Source organism: Ciconia boyciana, chromosome 1 (genome assembly GCF_034638445.1).
Source record: "Ciconia boyciana chromosome 1, ASM3463844v1, whole genome shotgun sequence".
Taxonomy (NCBI): domain Eukaryota; kingdom Metazoa; phylum Chordata; class Aves; order Ciconiiformes; family Ciconiidae; genus Ciconia; species Ciconia boyciana.
The window spans coordinates 220,014,469-220,034,434 of record NC_132934.1 but is presented as its reverse complement, the minus strand read 5'-3'; the positions used below and the strand labels follow the sequence as shown (position 1 = coordinate 220,034,434).

At 46.2% G+C, this 19,966-nt stretch overlaps 1 protein-coding gene across 1 annotated transcript; it reads right to left on the bottom strand.

The window, feature by feature from the left end:
• Positions 1–15,659: 15,659 nt before the first annotated feature.
• Positions 15,660–18,643, bottom strand: LOC140651445 (olfactory receptor 51Q1-like). Its single transcript, XM_072860942.1, is given in 5 exon segments — positions 15,660–16,009; positions 16,012–16,167; positions 16,170–16,392; positions 16,395–16,649; positions 18,626–18,643. Coding segments are annotated over 5 exon segments (1,002 nt in total).
• Positions 18,644–19,966: the final 1,323 nt, after the last annotated feature.

The following is a 19,966-nucleotide window of genomic DNA, read 5'->3' as shown; positions in this document are numbered from 1 at the left end:
CCACTCCAGCTTCAGGTCAGGAGCAGAAACCCTGAGAGTGGATAATCCCATTTTGGTTCTCTCTGGCATGGCCAGGATGGGGCATAGCTCATGTGTGGACTGAAAGCCATGGCCAACGGTGCCTGAGCAGCTGTCACGACCTAAAGGGTCATGCTCACATCAGAAGCGTTAGGGATGACACAGAAGGAATGCTGGTCCTGGAGAGAGAAAGTGCTGGACAACATCTCCCCAGAGCTGAGCTGAGCCCTCCATTAGCAGCTTGGCTGGTACCAGACTTTGTCCTGGCTTTAGAGGCGTTGCATTGTTGCAGAAGGTCTAGACAGAGTGTCTGCAAATACCAGCTCCATCCTGAGTGTATATTTGATTTGCAGATCGCACACTTGGAGTGTTTTCTTCCATTGCACTTGCCAATGAGTTTTTTTTATGGTCAGTTTCTGCTAATATTGGTTTCCTATCAATAAAAGCATGACATTTATTGCTATTACAGAATAAGCTAGAGCTTTCTCCTCTGTTTGAGCATACTGATGTTAATTTTTTGCTAGCACCTGTGGTGCATAAACTATTGTTTTCAGTTTTAGCAGTACAAAGACAACTGTGGATGATTTAGTTTTGCTTCACAGTTAGGGCACCTCCCAGAATTTCCTTCCATCAGCTCCTTCAGTTTAACTTGTGTCTTGGCCGTCCTTTCTCAGTAATTCTTGGAGGTTACTTCTTCCATTATGCTCAAGTTCCCTACATAGTTCACCTCTCCAAAAGGCCTTTTGTGTCTGCTTCTTGAGTTTTGGAGTAAGCAAATGTTACTTCAACCTTGATGGGACCTAGCTGCACACTTTATTTCTTAATTTTACTCCTGTTATTCACATTGTTACCTATATATATTGTTTGCATAAAATTATTCATGAGCAATTTGCTGTAATGTTAACACTTTCAGCCAGCTCTTCCCTGTTGCTGGGGTTGGGACCAGGAAGACGGGTGATGGAGAGCATCCTTCCCCTCTGCTCAGCACTGGTGAGGCCACACCTGGAGTACCATGTCCAGTTCTGGGCTTCCCAGTACGAGAGAGGTATGGACATACTGGACTGAGTCCAGCAAAGGACCACCAAGATGATGAAGGGACTGGAACATCTCTCCTGTGAGGAGAGGCTGAGAGAGCTGGGACTGTTCAGCCTGGAGAGGAGAGGGCTCGGGGGAATCTTATCAATGTGTATAAATACCTGATAGAAGGGAATGAAGATGAGGGCACCAGACTCTTTCCAGTGGTGTCCAGTGATAGAATAGGAGGTAATGGGCACAAATTGAAATACAGGAAATTCCTTTTAAACACAAGTAAACACCTTTTTACTGTGAGAGTTGTCAAGCACTGGCACAGGTTGCCCAGGGAGGTTGTGGAGTCTCCATCCTTGGAGACAGTCAAAAGCCGTCTGGACATGGCCCTGGGCAACTGCTCTGGGTGGCCCTGCTTGAGCAGGGAGTTGGCCCAGATGACTTCCAGAGGTCCCTGCCAGACTCAGGCAGTCTGAAGCTGTGATGCACTTGCCTCTGACACCCACAGAGTGGATCAGACAACTGGCAGTCAGCGGCCGTATACAAAATAGAAAAGACCAAAACCGCAGCTCATGTAGATTGACTTAGATCCTCAAAAGTCTCTGAAGGCACCTCAGATCTTGGCTGTTGAAGAAAGATATCTAAAGAGCCTTTAAACTGCACCTGTTCTGCTGCCTGAGTCTTGCTTCACTACACAGAAATGCTTTTTTTTTCTGAAAATTTTCTACAGCACAAGGTATAGTCAGTGCTAAACAAGTGGTTGAGAAACCATCTAAATCCAGCAGCTGCTCTGCGTTAAGCCTGATCTGTTGTAATGAAAACTGACCCCAAACTCTTGTTTTAGCACTTAATATCTTTCTTTTCTGTTGGTGCAGATCTTGACATTCCTTGTTTGGCTACGTATCCCAGATTTCAACACATAATTAAAAAAGAAACTACCTCAGTTCCAAAACCAATTAAGTCTCACTTGGCTCCTAACCTTGCAAAATTGCTGTGAAGATGATCCAGCACAGTCACAAAAGCTGCCAGGGAGAGCAAAACTAGTGGTACAACACTCAGCAAACAGCACATTTACAGCATTGTCACTGGTTCCCTCATAAAACAGAGATGATGCATTTCCTTTTGCCAGGAATCACTGATTCTGTATAGTTTTGAGGTAGAAAACAAATTTAAGTTTGGCTTTGGTTTCCAATGTTTGAATTGCATTAGGTCAAACTACTAATTGTGGTTTAATTTATACTGAAAATTCTGCATGTCTGTGATCTTCATATAAAACACAATAATCTCTTTGCAGGTATGCGTCAGATCTGGGCTGATATTTTGTGTGTCCTGTCCTGAACATTGCTCCTTTAGAGAATTACAAAGGAGCAATTTTTCTGGATGGCTAGAGAATTGAATAAACAACACTTTGCTGATCAATAAACCCCTTTAAATTCAGCTGGTGAACCTGCGGCAGTCTAATTGCTAGCAGATACAGCTGTGTCACTGACCAAACAGCCTCTGCAGAAATGTTCAGGAGGAATGATTTATTGCGTTTTCTGAGTGAGTGAAGTATGTGGATGGCCTGGCGGGTCTCACCAGCAGGATCCCACTGAGCCTGGACCTACGGATCAACTGTATGAAACGTCACTGGGGTTCCTGGGTCACCAGCACTGCTTCAGCAAATTAATGCAAATCCACTTCCACCTCAACCCTACTAGTGGTTGGAATCAATAGAGGTCAAAACTCAGGTGAAATCAAACCCTGGGCCTTAATTTGCGATGCTGTTGGCACCTCAAGAAACACCAGTCCCGGCTCCCTCAGTGCGGTGCGTAGCTCTTGCTCACCCAGACGCCTGCTAAACTGGAACAGGTCCTGAGCCAACACTAAGACAAATGATGCCCTGTTTCTGCTTAGTCCATAGTTACTTTCTGTAGTAGTTACGTGTAGACGTGTTTCAGTTTACACGTGTCATGCAGCATACTTCTCCTGCTCACAGCTCTGGGCCGTGTCTAACCAAAGCCAGGTTTACATCAGTCTGGCTTGGCTGTGGAAATCAGACAGTTTAGCCCTGGGACTGCCTGCCTCTGGTTCAGGTCATCTTCCAGGGCACACACAGGGCAGGCAACATCAGAACAGGCTGCTTGGAAAGTGATGCTGCAAATGGAAGTGCTTATAAAGAGAAGAATATGATTTTGTTTTGTTATCTCCATTAGTTTTGTCTAGGACTTGAAAGACTCAAGATATACCAATCACAGAGGCTCTGTGCCTCTATACCAATTGCCAGAGGCTCATTTTGGGGACAGACTTTTTAGCAGGGCCTGTAGTGATAGGACAAGGGGTGATGGTTTTAAACTAAAGGGAGGTAGATTCAGACTAGATATAAGGAAGAAATGTTTTACTCTGAGGGTGGTGAAACACTGGAACAGGTTGCCCAGAGAGGTGGGAGATGCCCCATCCCTGGAAAAATCCAAGGCCAGGCTGGACGGGGCTCTGAGCAACCTGTTCTGGTTGAAGATGTCCCTGCTCATGGCAGGGGAGTTGGACTAGATGACCTTTAAAGGTCCCTTCCAACCCAAACTATTCTATGATTCTATGATTCTAAAGACTCTGGTGGTGTTTGGCTCAGCTGGAGAGCTCTCAGCATCATAGTTCCACCAGACCACTCTGCTGTCTCCTGGGGTTTACTAGAATAGAATAGAATAGAATAGAATAGAGTATTTCAGTTGGAAGGGACCTACAATGATCATCTAGTCCAACTGCCTGACCAATTCAGGGCTGACCAAAAGTTAAAGCATGTTGTTAAGGGCATTGTCCAAATGCCTCTTAAATGTGGACAGGCTTGGGGCATTGACCACCTCTCTAGGAAGCCTGTTCCAGTGTTTGACCACTGTCTTGGTAAAGAAATGCTTCCTAATGTCCAGTCTAAACTTCCCCTGGTGCAGCTTTGAACCATTCACTAGCGCACTGGGAAACCAACCTGTCTCTTCTCTGAGACACAGCTCAGGAAGAACCACTTGGCTCATTGCACCGCACTCCCATCGCATCCCACTCGCCCACCCCAGGCCACTACAAAACTTACTGTGGACATTTGGTCCAGGAGGGACAGAACAGCGACTTTGCACCACACACCATCTGCACACTGCAGACAGAAATGGCCGTTCCACCGTGGGGTAAACTTAAAACCCTTGAGGAAAAGCTGAGAGCCATGGGAAGAGGACAGAAAGCCTGGGGGCCAGCAGAGAGAAACCAGGAGGTGCTGGCCAAGGGCAGTGGACACCCCTGCAAGAAGCAGTGTGTGGCACTTGTTCCACACCTTGGAGGACACATTGCACTGGGCAGCGCTAGCAGCTCTGACCCTTGGACAAGCCTTCTCCTGAGAAAGCTCCTCTCATGCAAATCCTCTTGCAGGAATCAGTCTTCAGTCATTGCTGCGCTGGGTGCGAATTCCTCTTGGCTGATGGTGGTGGAACTGGGGATAACCAGACCTACACCACAAAGATGAAAGTGCTTTTGTCAAAGGGCCGTACAGGGCAGTGCGAGCCAGCAGGCAGCATGTGCTGACACTTAGGGAAGGTGATGGGAGTGTTGCAAACACTGAAGATTGTGTTAGTGTCAATACTGAAAAGAGGGGGAAGGAGCACTGTGCTTCACTGCAGACAAGTTCCTAAACACAGTGGTAGCCCAGAGACAAAAGGGCAAGATCTTGTGTTACACCAACATTAGGTGTCCAGACCCAGGTAATAAGGGAGACTTCAGACTGTCACTGAGCCCTTGGAGGAAAGGGAAGTACAAAGCCTCTGGGTGGGAAGGGGAGGACGGGGTCTCTGGCACGGGGTATATGGGCAGAGATGTCCACTGAAATCAGAAAGTGAGAAAAACCCACAGGGACTGGGTGGGATCATATGGGTCTATGAACCGCTGCTGACATCTCCAGAGCACCCAGAAGAGAGCAGCTTTCACCATCAAGTGGCCGTCCAGGTACAGCTCCTGGGGTTTTCAGTCCCTCCCGAGTGGGTGGCAGCAGACCGAGGCTGGTCAGGGGCAAGCCCAGATGTTGTATTGGGATATTATCCTGATGATTTCCTTACAAATTTCCATTGTTTCATTGGTGTAAATGATGGGGTTTAGCAATGGAGGGACAAAAAGATAATGTGACTGTGAATGTAGAGTTAGCAATGACTGTTGGGCATGAAGGGGGCACAGGGCAAACACAAGACACGAAGTTCAGGTGCTGTGCAAAGGGCTGCAAGACTGAGATTGAAACATGATAGAAAATCAACAAAGAAGACATGCTTGTAAGAGACATACCAACTTAACTGCCTGTCTTCAGGTCTGGAGAGGAAAGTCTGTGCCTGAAAACTTGTCTCTTTTGCCCATGTGCACAAACCTACCTGCAGAGGGGAGAGGTTGCCTACTACGTGAATAAATTAACCCATTGCAAAAGAAGCTTTCCTGATTTTAGAAAGGCTGAATGCACTTTCTAAATAGTGTGATTTCTATCAGCAGTCTTAGGTTGCCTCAATAGGACTTAATTTGCCATAGTTGGAAATGTCTGCTTTTGAGTGAGTTGCCTGCTGCTTTGTATGCAAGCAAGTAATTCGATTCACATCTATGCTTCTGGGTCTGCATCTTTACCTCTGTGCTCACAGCCTCAGCTGCACAATAACAAATACAACCCTGAGGTGGTCCAGTTTACTATCTGCAAAAGGACACAGAAAAGGTCAGACTGCCTTTTGATGTGCCATAGTGAAGAGGAATTTCCTGCATGCAGTTTATTGGAAAAGATACTGTGGTTTTCAGGACTTTATACTAGGCACAGGGACATTTAGTCATCAGGTTTCCCAGCCCTTGACATAAAGAAAGTTGGAGAAATTAATTGCAAACAAGACAGTCATAGATTGTTTAATTACCAAGAGTTGGCAGGGAAAGTGTAATGTACTTGGTGATCTGCGTTCGACTGCAGATGGAACGGTGGCACACAACACTGCAAAACTTGGCAGCTGATTATTTAGACGCGAGGCTCTGGTGGGGCAGTGATGGGGAGGCACAGTACTCCCAAGGAATGATCCTGGAAATCAGTGCAATGCTCTTGTGTAAATCTGACACAGTCATCGCCGCAAATATGAATACCTACTGCAGAAAGCTGTTTGCAACTGGATTGAGCCAACTGAGGAGCAAAGTTTGGCGACTCAAACATCAGGGAAACTATGCTTTTGTTAGTGCTATCCAGTGGGCTTGGCACTGCAGGTAAGTGGTCCAGGCTGTGCTGGCTGCTGCTTGGAGCAGCCTTCTTTGGTACTTGTGGCTCCTGGAGCACTGCAGTTGCACAAAAGATCTGAGTGATTTAAGCTGTTACCATCCCAAGCTGTCAGACGCTGGATCCCTAGGAAAGACAAGCAGTCTTAATGCAGAAGTAAAGCAAACTGTTTATTTGTAAAGACTGTTTATAATTTACAACAGCTACCTCTGGTCCTGTGCTTTTGGAGGGACAGGTGACCTCCAGCGCGCAGTCTGGCTGAGCAGCAACAGTGTTTTGACTTTTTTCTCACAAAACTGTCCTGCAGATTTTGAACATTTCCTCACAAACATAAAAGGCTGGTTTTCTTTCTATGGACCATATGTTAGTATAAGCTGACGCCAGGATGTAAATGACTGTGTCGTGGGCAGGGACAGAGTTTCCTGCTATTTCAGGAAGGTGGGACATTGTGCATGCCAAATGTAAAAGCAACAACTGCCTTGCTCATCGTGAAGACTAGATTTCAGACCATCAGTCATGGACATAAGTCCCAAAGAATTCACAAAGGGTGCTGATAAAGAGCATGGTTGTGCACACTGTGCAGCAGTTTACTTCTCTGCATTCTCTAGGAATCATAGGAAGTTGATCCAAGTATCCTTCGAAGTATATTAAATGATCAAGGAAAGAAGGCTGAAATCACCTACTACAGACCATCTTAAGAAGTTCTCCTGTCTACATTATTTATGATGCATCAATTTCTTATCATTGCAAGTGAAATAATAAAATATTTTGGGCTACTTTAAATGCTTCCAGGGTTCTTGTTCTCAGAAAAAGAAGTCCAAACAAGCTTTGTGTTAGAACTATTTTAATATCCATTTTTGTCAAAATATAAAATACTGCTCTGTGAAATGAAAAGGCAAATTTTCCTTCAGATCTGCTACCTAACAGGCAATGTAACAATATTTTTCATTTTTTCTTCTTTTCTCTTTTTTAACACATTTTGTATGTTAAATATTTAACGCATTTTATTTACACTGTGTAAATGAAAGACATAAAAGCAGGCATCACAGAATCACGTGAGTCAACAGCTTGGGCAACAAAATATGAAATGTCTTCCACTGAGAAGGAGAAAATGGTGTGCAACAGATATCAGTTTCCTGGGTAGTATGCCACTCTGAATTTTTTAAATGCAGCCTCTCAGGTAATGTAATAAAAATAAATAAACAAATAGGTTCTGGCTCTAGAAATCATACAGGAAATATTGTTTAATAACTTACTACTCATATTCGTCTTCTCTTGTCATATTCTCATTGTGTTTACATTGATTTGATGTACAAGACAGCTGCAGTATTTCACATCTCCCAGTATTCAAGAGTATAAAGTATTGATAAAATACACATTAGAACCAAATGATCTCTGCAATATAGAAATAAATACAGATAATGCTATTGTCTAATGGCTGAGTCTAAAGACCAAGAGAAGTTTGCGGGCTGGTTAGGCACATGGGTTTACTGAAAGCCCAATTAGAGGGATGATTGCAAACTGCAACGCAGTGAAGTCATCCAAGTGTTGAGGGTGCAGGGTGGCTGCTCTTAGGGATGCAACCTCCTCCCTGTGGGATGGGGAGAGGGGTGAGAGTCCAGCCCCCCGCCGGCAGCTGCCACCGCCCCCCGGCAGGACGCGTGCCCACGGCCCCTGGCTCGTGCAGCCTCTCCTCGCAAGCCTTGTGTGCCCGCAGCTAAGGCTGGGTGCAGCACGTGGCGGGTGCACGGGTCATCAGTGTCTCAAGGGCAGGTGACACCCACGGGCGTTTGACCGGCTCCTCCAGTTCTGCTGCTTAACACTACGCAATGAGTTGGGTGGCTGCTCCCGAGCCGGATTTACACCAGTCTGTGTCTGCTGACCTGCACTGCTCGGCCACGCGCCTCCTGCCCCGTGCACGGTTGGCCAGCCAAGTTCAGGACAGTGCAACGGGTTTTATTTCTTTGTAAGATGAACTCTGCATGAAGATGCATATATCTTATCTGCTCACCACTTACCCACCCAGACACGAGCAGTACAAAACTATTGACTGAACAGACTGTTATAAACGAGAATTACAAACACTGTCTCTTCTGTTGGTTAGAGACAGCTTCCTGGGGGAGTAGCAGGGACAAAAATCCCAATTGTTCAAGGTGGAATTCAATCTCGTTATAAGAAGGACGATGCTCTGTGGTTCTCTGTGACAGAAACGGTCTGGGCTGAATTACCTGAATCCCTCCAAACTTGCTCTCCTAAATTACAGGCAGTTTAGGTCTGCTGCCTGGAGATCATTCTGAGGATGCCTTTTCATGTATCTTTGTTGTTCACACTGTAAATGAGAGAGCTGCGAACAGGAGGCACAAAGAGGTAAATACTGGACTTCAGAAGAAGAGGAAGGTCCTCCCCAAACTAGTGTATGGTGGAGACAGCAGAGACACGGGAGACACAGGTCCGCAGGGCTTTGAGATGCTGCCCTTGAGATGTGACACTGATCATGGTTGTTCAAATCATAATGTAGGAGATGACAATGAGCAATGAGCCCATTCCAAAGACTAGGATAACAGCACACAGACCATACAAAATATGGAGAGAAATGCCTGCACATGCCAGCTTCATTATGTCTGGGCGCAGACAGTAGGGATGAGAGAGGGCTTTGGCCAGCAAAGGCAGGCACCTAAGAGGAAAAGCCAAGGGCGATAGCACACCAAAGCCTCTCACTGCGGCAGCCAGCCCTGTGCCCAGGATCCTGGTGTCAGTGAGGGTGGACATATAGTGCAGTGGGTTACAGATGGCAATGAAGCAATGGAAAGACATGGCCAGCAGCAGCCCCAGGTTAAGGAGATGGAGTGGATGAAAAGTATTTGGGTCAAACAGGCGCTGAAGGCGAGTTCTTGGGTCAAAGCAGAAGGTGCTGAGCGCTGTTGGCAAGGTAGAGAATGAGATCCTGAGGTTGTTGAGGGACAACACACAAAGGAAGAAGTACATAGGTTGATGGAGATGTCAGTCATCTCGTATGATGCAGAGAACGGTGCAGTTCTCCACAATGGAGATGGTGTAGAGGGTACAGATGGGGAGACCAAGCTAGATGTGGACAGCCTCCAGGCCAGGGGCGACTGAGGAAGGCAGCGGGCTGGATGATGGGCTGTCATCACAAGCAGCGGCTGAGCTGGTTGCAGCAGATCTCCCCACAACAAGAACCTATGGATGTGAGTCCTGGTGTGATGGTGTTAAAAGGAAAGGCATCACGAGCTGAAGACCTGCAGTCAGGGGGTGTCTCTGCAGCACGAGGGAGATCTTCCCAGGGAGATCTTCCCCGGGGGGCTGGAGGGGCAGGTTCCAAGACCTTTGCGGGGCTGGTTGGCAGATGAAGTGTCTTCCAGCCCTTTGACTGCACACGACTTACAATCACCTGGTACCTCTGCGTTTACAGACCTGTCCCATGGAATACAAGCACACTGGAGGTGTTGGGATGCTGAGCCAAACCAGTCACATACAGTGTTTGTCTCCTGAAATGCTGTTAAAGAAACACAGCAAGTCATTAACATGGGCTTGCTTTCTCCTGGAGCCAGTGCGCGCTTTAGTTTTACACAGAAATGAAGGAAAATGCCTCTGCTCTCAGACACATGCAGGCTGAAAGCCTGGCTCACCCAGGAACTTGCTGTGTCAGCCCTTTGGACCTGCAGAGGGTATAGCCTTGTGTCCTTGTGGGCAGAGTGCGCCCCAAGTTTTCCAGCACGCAGCGAGGGATGGTGAGGACATCACATGCGTGTGTGTGTGTGCATGTGTGTGTGTGTGCATGTGTGTGTGCATGCTGTGACTGCCAGCTGAGCTGGCTGAGGTGTACTCCCTGCCTGACATGCAGCGATAGCTGAATTAGCTCGCTTTGGGTACCATTAGCAGCTGCAGCGGCAGCAGACCCGTCTCCCCAGGCAGTGCACATGCACCCTCTAAATTACCAAGCCAGGACTCGTCACATCTTATTCCCCAATTAGGACATGAGCCTTGTGCCTTACCATCTTCCTACCGCACCCTTTTAAAAGAGGACCTGGGGCCTCTGCTCCCGCCCTCCTGCTGTAGCACGTGTCCCTGCCCTCCTCCCGCAGAGCGAGCCCCGGCTCCATCTGTGCGTCACCTGGCTCCTTCCCTGCGCCCTGCAGTCTCCAGACCCGGGGCTGCACCCTGGAGCAGCTCCTGTCCCCCAGGGCAGCAGGGACTCCAACCTTCCCTGCTCCCACCAGGCACGCGACCATCACGTGGGAAGGATCCGCTTACCACCCATCACTGACCTTCCTCTGGTGCAGCAGTTATCTAGCCCGAAAGAAAAATAAAAGAAAGATAATGAGCTATCTTGAACCTTCCTCATCCTGGAAGAGTCTGGTGACCATGAAAACAGCCCAACAGTGTAGGTCTCAAGAGCAGGGAGGGGAAAAGACACCGGAGCATAACCTGACTTCTAATGCCTTGGACAAGAAAGTGTTATACTGGGCAGACTGTGCCTCATCTGCAAACTGACCTCTGGTTTTTCAGTCTAAAAGGACTAGAGAGGTTCGCTGGCTTTGCAAGGCTGCACTGCATTTTCCCAGGATGGTTCACCTGGCAGACACTAAAAAGCTGTGAAGAGGGGAGGATAGTTAGATTTAAACAAACCCTCCCAGAGAAATGAAGGCAAGGCACCCACCTGCAGTTTGGCCTAGGAAGAAGTTTCCTGATGAAAGGTAAACACTTTTTTTAATGTGTTCTGATTATAAGCAAAACCGTCTCACAGCTGGAGTGCTCCTAACTCCTGTTAGAAGCCAGAATTAGAAGTGCCAATAAATCAAGCTCCTTGTCTCACCTACCAAGGGTAATTTGGCTGTTGCAGTCATTATGCAAGAAATAAACCTGAGTAAACAGGTGACCTGGCCTCTCAGACACCATCTCTCAGGTTGGTGAATCTCACATTCATAACATCCTTGAAACAACACCTTGGGGACTGGAGTCTAATGGGAGCTTTGGGAGAGCCTAGTGTTTCCATGTGTAAAATCCCCACAGTGAATCTAGTCCTAGAGCAAGTGCTAACCCCTTCTGGGTCCTTTCCCTTGGGTACCTATCATTTTGTAAGCCTGGAGGCTTACCCTATAGACATCGCAGTCTCCGGCCACTGCAGTAACTGGAGGTTGTCTGTATCTGTTATCTTGGTGTATTCTGCCTTTATTTCCAGTGATATTATGCATGGGGAAACTGAAGATATGTGAGCATACAGCAGTTATATGTTTGAACTTAGCAGCCCCTGCCTCAGGCAAAGCACAGAAGGTAGAGAATTCATTTCCTGAAGCCCCAGATTTTGTTATTATTGCTGGGTTTTAATGTTCTCTGTGGTCATATAATGGGCTAAATGTTCAAAAGTGACTAGAAATGTTTGCTACCCCATTGTTTTGGTACTCAGCTTGAAAGTTCTTCGTATGTGCTGGTTTTCAAAAAAGCACTCAGGTCTGTCTTCAGCATCGGATCACAGAGCAATGTTTCAGTTTGAGTACCATAACATTAATCCACCCTAAATCACCAGGAACTTCTGCACTTTGAAGATATAGCTCATCTGTTCTTCAGCCTAGGTACTTATAAAAGAAGATGCTATTCAAGTTGAGGCAGGTCTCTGCTGTCATTCTCACACGCTGCTCCATCCCTCAGAGGTGCAACTTGGTAGGCTGGAAGATGGTGATGCTAAGGGCTGTCACGATAAGCAGTGGTTGCATAAGCTGCTCTGTGAAAACAAAACACATGCACAGGTCAACCTGTCATTAGAAAAGGGGGAAGATGTGTAAAATCACAGAATCACAGTCAGAAAAGCACAGAGCAAAAAGGGCAAGTGCTCCTGCGGAATGGATTCAAATGGGACGGATCAGTCTCCAGCCACTTCTTCAGGCTGTGAGCTCAGGTCTCTGGACTTGTTCCCAAAGGAGATCCCCAGCAAACAAATGGGTAGGGTGGGTGCAGCTCACAAACCTTTAACTATCCGCTTTTTTTTTTCTGGAGGTTTGAGCTACCACCTTCAGCTCAAGGATGTCTTAGTCTAACTGAGGAAGCTTAAACCGTGACCACTCAAGAGGACTGCACTTTGCCTGTCCATGGGAAGCAGACAGATGTCTTCTACTAATTTCAATGTCAGCTTAGTCGAAATGGATGCAAGAACTACAGAACGGCTTGCACTATTCTTTGAGAAGTTTCCCCTTTGTGCATGAAGCTTATGAATTAGCAGTGTTGTGGCTTTCACATTTTAGACAGAGATTTTCAGAGGTGTTTAATGGACTTTAGGTGCCAAGCCTTTCATTCCACTGGCTGCTAGGCAATAGATCTTATTAAACCTCCCCAGTCCAGGTGCAAGTAGAGAGCAAATACACACTGAAATAGAGCCTGTTGCATTCCTTTTAGGCAACATCATGACAGCAATAAATAATGGTCTTATGCTAATGAATCATTTCTTCCAGAATTAAAATTTGCTCATTTTGTATCAAGTGTGAGTCATTGTGACTAAGGCATATATGCATGTCTGTGTGCCTAAGAGATGCCTGAAATAATGTGCTCCTTACAGAGGAGCTGCTGGAGTCATGGCCAGTCTCAGCATCTCCCCACCTTGGGGCACACTAAGACCCACAGGATTTGATGTTGCGTCAGTTCAGTGACTTCATTACCTGGACATGTGAGGTGTGGAAAGAGATGTGGGCTCGGGAGGTGGGTTGCTTAACATGCTTAGGCACTCACCCAACTCTGGTGGGGCGTTTATGGGGCACTGAGTCAGGACTGGGCACCTAGCGCTTCACAGGGTTGAGCCCTGTCTAAACAGTGAGAAACTGCACCTGGAAATTCTCAACTGCATCCCACAAGACTCAGAAAAAATGCAAATTCCTGCACCTGGAACAGAATAGCCCCTACATTGGTACTGACTAAGACTGCCTGGCTGGAGATCAGCTCTTCAGAAAGGGCCTGGTGGACAGCAGGTTGGACATGAGTCCTTGGTGTGCCCTTGCAGCAATGAAGACCAACTGTGGACTGGACTGCATTTGTGAGAGTGCAACCACCAGGTCAAGGGAAGAGATTTTTCCCTTTAATCAGCAAGTGTGTGACTGCATCTGGAGTCCTTTGTCCAGTTGATCCTTGCATACAAGCAAAGGTAGTGATATATGGGAGCAAGTCCAGGTGAGACCACTAAGATGGTCAGGTGGCTGGAGCTCACAACATACAAGGAGAGGCTGAAGCAGCTGGGGTTTTTTAACCAGAAGAAAAGAAGGTAAAAGAGGTTTCTAATTAAAGTCTTCCAATACCTGAAAGAGATTATGGATAAAATGGAGTCAGACTCATCAGAGATGAAAAGACAAGAGGACGGGTACAAAAGTTGCAATAGAGGAAAATTCAGTTGGACGATAAAGGAAAAATTCTTCCTCATGGCGGGTGGGACCTCAGTCCTTGGAAATTTTAAAAACTCCATGGAACAGGGGCTGGAGAAACCTGATCTACATAGACATTAAGGCTCTGAGCCAGTTAACCGAACTGTATAAATTCATTTTGTGCTAGCACATTTAACCTACTGGGGGAGAATAAATAAAGGCAGACAGTTCTCCAACAAAAAGTGTACGGAGTCAACCCCTCATCCAGACCCTCACAGATGTGCCCCTGCATAATGCCACAGACATCAGGCAGTCTGTGTGCTTGAGGGGACCCACGGTAACACCATCCCAATTCCCAGCTGTATTAATGAGTATGCACAGCTTTCCGAAAGAAACTCTTCTTAGGCTACAAGTCTAAGATAAATTTGTGCTGATACATACTTCAGGTACAGGATGCTGGATGCACCCAGTGCTCGTTCTTCAGACTGGAAGTATGTTTACGCTCAAGAACATAGGTTTCAACTATAAAAACTTGTTTCCCATTTTAACTTTGTATCCTTGACAATCGAGATGGGTAACTTCTTCAGTACAATCTTTCTCATATATCTGCCACTGTTGGGCGTTCTCAGAGGCACTTAATCTCTCAAGTGACTGAGTTTCTTGCTTAAAGTATACAAAGGTATTAGATATGTCATTAAAATAATTTAAAAGCAGGAACACATGTGCCTTATAGGTTTTACTAGATAGGGCATTCCTTGGAGAATCAGCCACCCAAAGTCTGCTGCACGTACTTCTTCCTGCTAAAGTGCCTATCAGACACATGGGGGCAGGAGCGATGGATGGTGTGCTCTTTACATAGGGAGAGTGAGTGCACATCTGCATGGCTTTATAACATGGCCATCATATCTTCATGATTTGAGAGTATTTACGGTGTACCATTAAAGCAAGCCATTTAGCAACCACTCTGTTCCGAAGTGTCGGGCAGATGCTGACAAGGTGATACCAGGATGCCTGATCCATCCACCCAGGTATTCTCCATCAGCCAGAGAAAGCCGACTGCCTCCCCCGGTCCTCCTGGGCACAGGAACAGCTTTGACTCTCGTGGCATGGTTTTTGGGTTTTGGTTCTGCTCCAGATATAGAGGTCAAGTGCAGGGTGGCCCAACTCTTACCCTGGACAGCCCCAAACACATCACTTGCATGCCTTATTATCTCTTTTACCATTTCTTGACCCTCCTTTTCACTGCTTTTGAACTTTCCTTTCTCCACTCCAATCTTCTCCCAGGTAACAAGTTGCCACTCATTACTTTTTTCTCCATTGGCCCCAGTTCTGCTACATCACTGTCCAAAATTGATATTTCTGATAACATTTGATATTTCTGATAACCTAAGTCATCCTGACCTTATGTGGTATTACTGATGAGGTTACCTACGTACCGCTTGCTTGGTAAGACTATACTCCCCAAGGTAGACTTGAGCATCCATGAAAAACAAGTGGGCAGATATTCATCCAAGACTGTTGCAATCACCCACATTTAGGTAGGGTACAAAGGAGTTTAAGACTTGTGCTTTATTTGGATCCTGATGGCTTCATAACTGGTGACTAAATGGTTTCTTACTTGGTGAATGCAAACAATGTGACTAATCACATAGGTTTCATCACATGTTGAATTATTTCCTAGACTGGGGTTTAACTCTTCATTACAGTACTCATTAGAAATACTTGACCAAGATATGTTACAACCTCAGTGGCCAAGAGATAAAAATCTTGCACACTTAAGTTTTTCTGGAGCATGAACTCCTTCAGCGGGCAGTGGAAATACAACACACCTCACAGAGTAGAGAAAATTCTGTGAAAAATCACAGAATAAAGGAGCATGGGCAATGATTTAAATTAATTTGAATATTAATTGCTTCTATCTTCACACAGAAGTATACATTCAATTAGTAACAATGGGGTACACAGCATAATGAGTTCATCCCACTAGTTTACGATGAGCAGTTACCAAAGGTACTTTATGTGCTCTGCTGCCATGGGGAGAAGCTCTTCCTTGGCATGAGGACCTTGAGGATGCCCCTGCAGATCTGTTTGTTTTTTATGCTGTAGATGATGAGGTTCAGCACGGGGGGAACCAGCAGGTAGATGTTGGCCAGGAGGACGTGAATGAGAGGGGAAGCATGCTTGCCGAAACGGTGAACCATGGACAAGCCAATCATGGGGATGTACAGGATCAGGACTGCCAGGACACGGGACAGGCAGTTGTTCAAAGCCTTGAGACGCTCCCTCTGGGATGCGATGCTCGCGATTGTCTTACAAATCATAATATATGACAAAACAATGAGCAATGGGTCTAGTGCCAGTATGAGATGACCACAGCTAACCTGTACATGCTGTTGAATGTGATGTCTGCACACACCAGCTTGATCAGGTCCTGATGCAGGCAGTAGACGTGGGAGAGCACATGGGACTGGCAGAAGGGCAACCTTCTCAGCAAGAAGAGTGATGGCAGCACTCCTAGAGGCATCTGCACAGAGCAGTCAGCCCGATCTTGGCTATCCTGGCACTGGTGAGGATGGAGGAGTATCTCAGCGGGTAGCAGATGGCCACATAGGGATCAAAAGCCATGGGCAGAAGTACCGAGGACTCCATGAAGGAGAAGGAATGAACAAAGTAAAGCTGAGCAAAACAGGCATCAAAACTGAGTGCCCTGTAGTCGACCCAGAAAACACTCATCACAGTTGGCATTGTGTAGACAGAGACAAAACCAAATTGGTGATGGCCAGCATGGATAGGAGTTGGTACATGGGCTCATGGAGGCTTGGATCAGTCCCAATGACAAAGAGGATTGTGCAGTTCCCTGCCAGGGATGCAATGTAAATGCAAGTGAAAGGGATGGAGAGGCAGACGTGGGAAACCTCCAGCCCTGGGATGCCTGCCAGGATGAACGTGTAACAGGAGGAGATGGAGCTGTTGACAACCACATGATGGACCAGGGAGCATCTACACTGAAATACAAAAACCTCAAAAAATAAGTGTGCTGCCCACAAACCAGAAAACAGACATACGCATACTTATGTATGCAGATGATACAAATTTCATAAATTACCCAGGTTCATAGCAGTGGCTAATGAATGTCCTGCTGATTTTTTTTCCCTTTTCATTGATGACTATGGGATAAAATATTCATGAATGAGAGAAAAATTTAGACAAAAGCATCAAGGAGTTTTGAAATTTATCAGCTACCTCAATATGTTAGACGTTCCCAACAGCAATGTTTGTTTTTAAATACTACTGGTTTAAAGTCATAAATCATGATTAGATCACACATGTCCATCCAGCAGTGAGTTAGACTTTTGCACCCCCTGTGATCCAGATTTTTTCTTGGGAAGGTGGATTACAGTACTGAGGATGTTTTAATTTTTTTCACAGTAAATATAACTTGTTATCCAACAAAACCTGTAATTGTTCATCCAATAGATAAGAATTGAATAATGTCTTGAAAAAAATGGAAATATAAATTTAATGCAGAGTTCACCTGAGGTATCAGCAGAGAGAAAGAGCTTTCAGAGAAAGAGAGCTGCAGGAATGAATCTTGTGGCAGTGCAGTCCCCCACGTACGACATGCGGAATAGCCCGGACAAGGCAGCCGGTGCTTGTGCGTGAGAGGGAACTGGAGATGCAATGCTTGCTGCTTAATCTCTCCCGAATGGAAACCCTTGAATCCATGCATGATAACAGAGTCACTGCTACAAATGAGAGATCTTTCCAGGGAAATGGAGGTCCAGAAACTTCAGGAAGAGCGCTGACAATGAACAACATATAAGATCAGACCTTGCAGAGCTATTGTCCTGGTTTCGTCTGGGATGGAGTTAATTTTCTTCCTACTAGCTGGTATAGTGCTGTGTTTTGGATTTAGGATGAGAAAAATGTTGATAACACACTGGTGTTTTGGTTGTTGCTGGGCAATGCTTACACCAGTCAAGGACTTTTCAGCTTCCCGTGCTCTGCCGGGCGCGCAAGAAGCTGGGAGGGGGCACAGCCAAGACAGTTGATCCAAACTGGCCAAAGGGCTATTCCATACCATACGGCATCATGCTCAGTATAGAAACTGGGGGGAGTTGGCCGGGGGGCAGTGACTGCTGCTCGGGGATGGGCTGGGCATCGGTCAGTGGGTGGTGAGCAATTGCATTGTGCATCACTTGTTTTGTACATTCTATTATCATTATTATAATTATTTTCTCCTCCTCTGCTGTCCTATTAAACTGTCTTTATCTCAACCCACGGGTTTTACTTTTTTTTTTTTTCTGATTTTCTCCCCCATCCCACTGGGGTGGGTGGAGGGTGAGTGGGCAGCTGTGTGGTGCTTATTTGCTGACTGGGTGTAAACCATGACAGCTATATAGAATAGAATAGACTACTTCAGTTAGAAGGGAACCACAATGATCATCTAGTCCATATCAAAGGAGAGAGTTTTTTCTTACTCTCTGGGGAAACAAGTCTCTTACTGAAGGACTTAGTTTAGACTACGTGATTGGCAAAAGAAAAGCTGAATTGATCTAAAATTTGCCCACCAGTCGGTGCGTGGTTGACAGTGATGACTCTTCAATATAACCCACAAGCACATCGTGACCCAGTGACTGGAAACTGAAGTTACACAGAAATTGGATGAAATGAGACACTGCTAGTTTGCAAATCTGAAAATAAAAAATGACAGATGACAAATTCTTCATCTTTTGGAACTGTAAAGCTAAGAACAGAAATTATTCTGAAATGTATGCTTTGCCTGAAGCCCATACGATGGGCTTGATGAGTAAATTGGTTATGAAATTCTGGAAGTGTGATGCAGGATGTCAGAACAAATCATCGCAGTGATCCTTTCTACATATAATATTGTCTAACTCTCCTGTAACTAGGAAAAAACACCACATGAATTAACATATTAATTAGAACAGAGAGAAGGGATTAAACGCTATTTCCTTACTTTGCCCTTGAGTACCATATAGCGAAACCTCTAAGCATCAAGATCAGGCTCTGCAAGTGCCGTCTGAGGTATGAAACCTCATGGCAACCTTCCTCCACTTTGCGTTTTGGAAACTTACCAAATTCTGCTGCAGCTGAGGCTCAGTTTTGACTGTGGTGAGAAAGCCCAAGGCGGACTCACTGAGTCCACAAACAGCCACTTATGAGGTCTCTGAAACCCCCCAGGGACCTTGAATAAAGGGACTCAGGGGAACAGACAAACAATAGGGAATCAGAGTCAAATCTGCCTTCAGTTCACAAGCACTGGGGATCAAGTCCCCCCTTGTGCAAGGAGCTGTATGGACACATGCTAGAGAAACCTCCTTCTCCGCATTGCACTCATGCAACACAAGGTAACGTCGGGTCTAAATAAGAAGTAAGTCTCTTGAGCCCTGGCTCTGCCTGTGCACGCATGGAGGGATTGCTGCAGTCTGCGGGGTGACGCCCAGCAGCAGGCTCACAACCCGCTGGGGGTCGGGAGCTGAAGCCTGGGGTGGCAAAGCTTTGACGGGTCCCACCTGCTCTTGGATTTGCATGGTTGTCCAGAGTGAGATGGCAGTGAAGGACTCCCACCTTTTAAACTCCATGGACTCTCCTAGCCCCATGTCTTGTTTCCTTGTCACACAGTCAGTGATGCTCCATGGGGCTGGACCCCCTCTGGGCTCCAGGCAGCTTCTCTCTCACTGTCCTTGGTTTGGGATGGGAGGTGGTGTGGTTGCAGAATGGGCTGCTGCTCCTCGGGCAGGTGAACAGCCCCTGAGGAAGCTCTGTGCTTGTTGGGGAGAGCTCGAAGGTCCGGCCGGCTGATGCTGTGACCTGGTCAGCGTTCAGGAAAGGAATAAGCACATGGCAAGCAAGGGGGATCATTTCTCTGCTAAACTCTATTGATCTGAGGCTCTGGCAGTTCCTGAACCAAGAGCAGTGTTTTGTGCAGAATATCCCTTAATGGATTTCTTTTCCTGTGGATTTGTCTTACTGCTCGGTTGAGCCCCTGCAGACTTTTAGCGTTTGCAGTTCACTCTGACAAAATGTTCCAAAGCTTAATCCTATTGAGTGAAAAACACCTCCTGTAATTGGTTTTAAATTTGCCACCTGCTATTTTATTTAATATGTCTTAGTTCTTGTATTAAAAGAGACAGCGAGCAATTATACCTGAATGTCCTCTTCAAGTCACTCAAGATTTTACCAAGCCCTTCCCCACCCCTTCAGTCATGCCTCTTCCAGACTGGAGAGTTCTGGTTCACCTAGCTCTTCCTTGTATGGAAATTATTCTGGCCTTTCGCTGTTTTTGTTGCCTCTTCCC